Raw genomic sequence first — 6,396 nt, forward strand, 5'->3', positions numbered from 1 at the left:
GATGATATCTCTAATATGGTACATGTCCTATTGGGGTATGTTCGAACTTAATCAATTCAACTTCACAGGAAGTCTTCATGACCTAAAAATGATGTTTTTGGGTCAGAAATTGTGGGTCGCATAAGAAATATATTTTAAATACTGCAATAAAATTTCACAATAATCTCAATTTCATTGTGCGGATGACCGTTTGCCGTTGATGATGGAGGTTCCGATTATCAGCTCGCACAAGATAACATATAGTCTCTGTATGATATACATATAAATTATTACGCCAGTAACTTGATCCAAAGAGTTGGATCACGTCGAGTTTACAAGCACGGATCATCAGATGAAACGAGATGTGAAGCATTGAGTTTGATCTGATAATTCACACCTGTCAATTCAATGTGATCCAACTTCTCATATTGATTTACTGTAGTAACAATAAATTCCTTATATACACTTTTATGTATTTTTGGATCTGCATTAATAAGACAATAAATATAATCCAAATTATCAAAAACACAGACATAGTTTTGTTTGTGACACGATCGATATTTTCCACACACAAAAAACCAACATTGTGTTGATGCATTGTGACGCCATCTGTTCCATAGGAGATTGATACGGAATAAAAAAAACCAGTGGTGATCCGGAAAATTGGATCACACTCTATGAAATCAACAGTATTAAAAAATCTAAATATTGATGGATATCTAATAAATATTAATTTCTGGCCAGTGGGATGTTTTCATTTAAACCTGTCATGGGTTAATTTCAGAGTTAATTTTATGAAAAATGAACTGGTTCGAAAACAATAGAAAATTGAATGTTCACGAGTATATGTGGAATGGCCAAATGAATAGTTGGCTAGGATTGTTTTTGACTTTGTAATGGTCATGAGTTTCTATTACAAGGACCAAACCTAGAAATAGTTTTGTATTCCTGTTACAAGATTAGATATAGAAATAGTATAAAGGTTTTTCTATTACAATGATTACACCTAGAATAAGGAGAAAATTAGCATTTATGCCCAGTTGTGTTTAAAAATGCACTATGATTACTAATCATGGTTTTTGGTTTCTACTTTTTCAGATTCAGAAGAGATAATATTCATGAATGAGATGCAGTCTAACTTCAGACTTGATGAAAGAGTTTATTATGTTCACGGCCTTACAACATAAATAAAACAGTAATATCACAGTAACAAAGACTATACAAGACACTGGTGACTCTGCCGGTAGAGTAAGATTTCCTGACCAGCATAGTGCCAGTAGATGAAGGCACCCACAACTATTAAGTGCCACCATTGATGACTAGAACCAATGTAATCAAAGGAACCTGTAAAGAAAGAGTGTCAATCATTAACATCACTCAAACTCTTGTTTTCTAGTCAAATTCAACATTCTATACAAGTGTTTTCATGACAATGAATTTGATTTACCTGGAAAAAATCTTTCGGGAAATTTACTGAGATAAAATACCAAGGCTAAAACACCACTACAATATATCGTCATCACTTTTGGTATAAACAACTGGAAAAGAAAAAAATCAATAATAAAATGTACACATGTATATTTATATATGATATATATTCCGAAATATTTGCCCCCAATTTATATTCGCCCTTTCCGCCCTTATTGTAAGTGGGCGAATTTAAGACTGGGCAAAATTGGTTTTTTTCTCATCTCTCTTTAAAGGGACATGGACACGATTTGAGCAGAAATTTTTTTTATATTTTTATTCTTAATGTTTAGAATGCTTAACTAAGGTATTTCTAATGATCAGTCAAAATTTGAAAGTCAGTAGCCAAGGTACATGGGAGATACAGCAGTCACAAGTCCTTGTTTTGTAAACAAGGCTCATGCCATGTTTTTGTTTACATAGGTTAAATAAACTAGTAAAAGTTTCGTGTAAAGAAGATTTTTTCAATCTATAAGTTAATTCTTTACACAATGAAAAATTTTCTAGTGTTTGGCACATCTCATTTTGTTTTAAACATGCTCTTTTCTATTAAACAGTCTAATGTAAACAAAAACATGGCACAAGCCTTGTTTACAAACGAAAGAATTGCAAGTGTTGTATCTCACATATAACTCAACAACTAGTTAAAACAGGTAGTGACAGTTCCATCGCCAAACACTCAGCATCAGGTGTGAATGTCACGATTCTCGGAGATGACTTAAAAATGGATGTCCCGTGTCACAGTAGGTGTGGCACGCTAAAGAACCCTCAATGCTCCAAGACCGTAAGCGCCGATCAAAGGCCTAAATTTGAAGCCCCTTAAAAATGAAAAATAAAATTTGAAAATTTTCAGCTCAAATCGTGTCCATGCCCTTTTAACGCAATTGTGTCTGGGTGAATTTAAAATGGAACAAAACCGTCAACAAGTGTAGAAAGGCAAAAATTATACGGATCGAAAATAACCCTATATACAGTATTTTCTTTAGAAAAATATCAACGACTTTTACTATAGAACAATAAAATCAGCATGACCCAACACTGACCTTGATGACATCACAAAGTAAATCTAACCAACTGAGGTATATTTATAAGGAGTGTAACATTAACCAAGGCTCCAATACTTGTACAAGTATTGGATGATAAACCCTGCTCATAAAATCTGCACTCTACAACATGTTTTATCTTGTAACCTGTCATGTAAAAGTCAGGAAGAAGATTGTCTATGAAACTTGAAAATGACTGCTGCCAGTCTAATAAAACCCTGCCCCTAGTACTACATCAACATGTATTTCACCGTGTTTAATAACACTGTGAAGTATTAGAGGCTGGCTTTAGCCATACTGGGCTAATGTTTACCTGTACAATTTCAGTTTGTAGTCCACCATTCAGGTAAATCCAGTGCATGGTTGGTAAAACACCATACCCTGCCAGGAAAACATAGATAAGGATTCTGTATCGGAACCAGCCGTGGGAGAAGAACTTGCGGTGAAGCTGAATTACTATTGTGCTGACCGTAAGAATGGTGATGATGATAAAATATACGTCTCTCCATACCTGTAACAAAACACCTGTAGAGTAAATTCAAATGACAGTGTACAGTGCTGCCAAAAACAGCACTACCCAATTAGACTAATTAATCACCATCATTAGGTACTGAAAGTAACTGATGGAATAAATCCCAATACCTGTGGATAGACTTACAGACAAACAATAAAATGCATAATGTACAGCGGGTAGGTAACACCCGATAACTCCAAGAGAAATCCCGGTCAGATCCACAGCCAACCATCGGCGACTAGCGCGCTCTGAGTGACAGCAGAACATGTGGAAACCAACAGAACACAACATGCATACCTGTAAGACAAGGTACAAAATGATTTATCAGTATTCACTATATTAAATATACATCAACAACACATTTGAACAAAATTACCATGGATGTAAAAATGATCTCAATTAACTTAAGGGAGAGCTGAGGTGAAATCAATCTAATCAAAATTATATCTTCCATTCGCTCTCCAGTTTTTGATACGTCACATATCGAAAACCGGGGAGTGGATGCAAGATTTAATTTTAATTAGATAGCGGCAAAATATTCTGTTGGGATGCATAACATCAGAACACACGTGTAAAAAAAATATTTACGCCTGCAGCAGCTTGAAAACATCTACTTACCTGATAACAAAGCAAACCAAGTGTGACCACAAAATGATCAGAAAAGGAACTGTTGATTCTGGGTAAAATAACAAAATTGTCATACAGCATCAGCAACACAAAGAGAAGAAAGCCGAACAGATGTGACCAGATGTTGATACTTTCATTGCTCCACACAAATATACTGAAAAATAAAGGACAATTAGAAATGGCAGGTGATGAACCAGACACCTGCTTAATAGAAGACAATTTCGAGAAGCAATATCGAACCTTTTTAAACACAGACTAAAGGGCAGCATGACCCTGTAACCTTGTATAACGTAAGGATTTCCTTGTAGGAAATCTGGAATGTCTGTATATTTGTAGAGAGGTATTTCTCTGTCCGACACATCACAAAGTTTGCTGGAACACGCGTTGATATTCCCGTCTATTTCAATATCCAGGATGTGATATGATTCGGAACTTTTTATGGAACTCTGTCTGTTTTTCACATGTTCTGAGTTTCCAATCCGCCCCATCATGGATGCTGATTTCTGATGCGTCGCTAAAGCATCGACTAGGCTAAGTCAACATGTGTGGGCAATGTGTACAAACAAGCACCTTGTCTAAAATACAAACCAATTCATAGTAACGGAAGTAGACACCTTAGAACATTTTCCCTCCACACGTTAAAGAGTTTAATGGCGGGAAATCCAAATTGCAACAATCGCGTTTTCGGAGAGATTGGTATTTTATTTTAACTGACGACTCAAACTTGTGCCGAATCTCACCAAGATTAATAGTGGGCGCAAAATAGGCAATTCTGTGTTAAGTTATTTCATATAAAACCATCTTTTCGGGGGTGGGGGTGGATCCCATTTGAATTAAGGTCCCTGATACACATTGCTCATCTGAGCATTTCATTTGATGAGAGCAATAATGGATTTAATGCGCGCATTAATTCAATTATTGCTCTCTTCAATTGAATTAATAATATCTTTAATTCATTTGAAGAGAGCAATAATTCTTTTAGAGAGAGCAACTAAATAATTAAAGATATCTTCAATTCAACATATTCACAATTGAATTAATGATCTCTTTAATTGAATTGTTGCTCTCTTTAAAAGAATTGATGCGCGCGTTAATTCCTTACACAAAAGCATTGTAAATAATTAAAGATATCTTCAATTGAATTAAAGAGATCATCAAATTATTTATACCGAGCTCTAAATCAATTATTGCGAGCAATATTTCTACGAAATTAATGCTCTCATCAATTGAATTGAAGAGAGCAATAATTGAATTAATGCGCGCATCAAATCTATTATTGCTCTCATTAATTCAATTGATGCTCTCATCAATTGAATTGAAGAGAGCAATAATTGAATTAATGCGCGCATTAAATCAATTATTGCTCTCATTAATCCAATTGATGCGCGCATTAATTCAATTGATGAGAGCAATAATTGAATTGAAGCGCGCATTAATTCATTTGATGAGAGCAATAATTGATTTAATGCGCGCATTAATTCAATTAAAGAGAGCATTAATTGAATTGGTGATATCTTCAAATAATTGAAGATATCTTCAATTATTTGAGTTTATGTTAATTTGGCGCTCCATACATTTCCCCCGTTCAACACATTAAATTCCAATTCTCACCCCAACCTTGCCACACAGAGCATAAGGAACAAATGACCCATGAGCCATCTTGACTGTGAGTCACCTTGACCTTGCTGTTCACAGTGTGAATTTTAACAGATTTTTTCCCCAATCTTTATTCTTATGAAAAAATGTGAACCTATATTGTATCTCAACCTATAGCCTTAAAGGGTGAAAACATAATCAAACTTGAATTCACACAATATGGGGATCAACATCAATATGACCAACATGACCTTGCGAGGCTTTTCTGGAGAAGGTGAAAGTCATATAGCTTATATATGGAGCGCAATTTATCTCTTCAAATAATTAATGATATCTTCAATTCTGGATCATTGCGCGCATTAAATGAACTGATGATAGCATTAATTCTTCTGCTGAATTGATGCGTGCTTTAATTGAATTAATAATCTCTTCAAATGAATTAATGATAGCAACATTGAAGAGAGCAATAATTGATATAATGCGCGCATTAACTCAAATATGATGAGAGCAATGCGCGCATTAATTCATTTGATGAGAGCAATAATGGATTTAATGCGCGCATTAATTCAATTATTGCTCTCTTCAATTGAATTAATGATATTTTTAATTCATTTGAAGAGAGCAATAATTCTTTTAGAGAGAGCAACTATATAATTAAAGATATCTTTAATTCAACATATCCACAATTGAGTTAATGATATCTTTAATTGAATTGTTGCTCTCTTTAAGAGAATTGATGCGCGCATTAATTCCTTATATAAAAGCATTGTAAATAATTAAAGATATCTTCAATTGAATTAAAGAGATCATCAAATTATTTATACCGAGCTCTAAATCAATTATTGCGAGCAATATTTCTACGAAATTGATGCTTTCATCAATTGAATTGAAGAGAGCATTTAATTGAATTAATGCGCGCATTAAATCAAATTATTGCTCTCATTAATTCAATTGATGAGAGCATCAATTCAATTGATGAGAGCAATAATTGAATTGAAGCGCACATTAATTCATTGGATGACAGCAATAATTGATTTAATGCGCGCATTAATTCAGTTAAAGAGAGCAATGATTGAATTGATGATATCTTCAAATAATTCTTCAATTATTTGAGTTTATGTTAATTTGGCGCTCCATACTTATATGCATGGTAAGGTTTTGCGGAAAGAA

General features: G+C 34.1%; 1 protein-coding gene across 1 annotated transcript; it reads right to left on the reverse strand.

Annotated features, from left to right (window-relative positions):
* Positions 1-1,118: 1,118 nt before the first annotated feature.
* On the reverse strand, positions 1,119-4,286 carry LOC125671176 (progestin and adipoQ receptor family member 3-like). The gene is made up of 6 exons (XM_048906709.2): positions 3,871-4,286; positions 3,622-3,784; positions 3,148-3,300; positions 2,803-3,000; positions 1,427-1,517; positions 1,119-1,323 (listed from the first exon to the last, which is right to left on the reverse strand). The coding sequence occupies exons 1-6, from the start codon at positions 4,119-4,121 to the stop codon at positions 1,196-1,198; spliced, it is 984 nt and encodes a 327-aa protein (XP_048762666.1). The 5' UTR covers positions 4,122-4,286; the 3' UTR covers positions 1,119-1,195.
* Positions 4,287-6,396: the final 2,110 nt, after the last annotated feature.

The sequence above is a fragment of the Ostrea edulis genome, chromosome 4 (assembly GCF_947568905.1).
Source record: "Ostrea edulis chromosome 4, xbOstEdul1.1, whole genome shotgun sequence".
Taxonomy (NCBI): Eukaryota; Metazoa; Mollusca; class Bivalvia; order Ostreida; family Ostreidae; genus Ostrea; species Ostrea edulis.

Coding starts and splice junctions, on each gene's coding strand:
- LOC125671176 (XM_048906709.2), bottom strand. CDS start 4,121: ATGATGGGGCGGATTGGAAACTCAGAACATGTGAAAAACAGACAGAGT. Junction 3,785..3,870: donor TTTAGTCTGTGTTTAAAAAG/GTTCGATATTGC, acceptor TTTATTTTTCAG/TATATTTGTGTGGAGCAATG. Junction 3,001..3,147: donor ATGCATTTTATTGTTTGTCT/GTAAGTCTATCC, acceptor GTTTTGTTACAG/GTATGGAGAGACGTATATTT.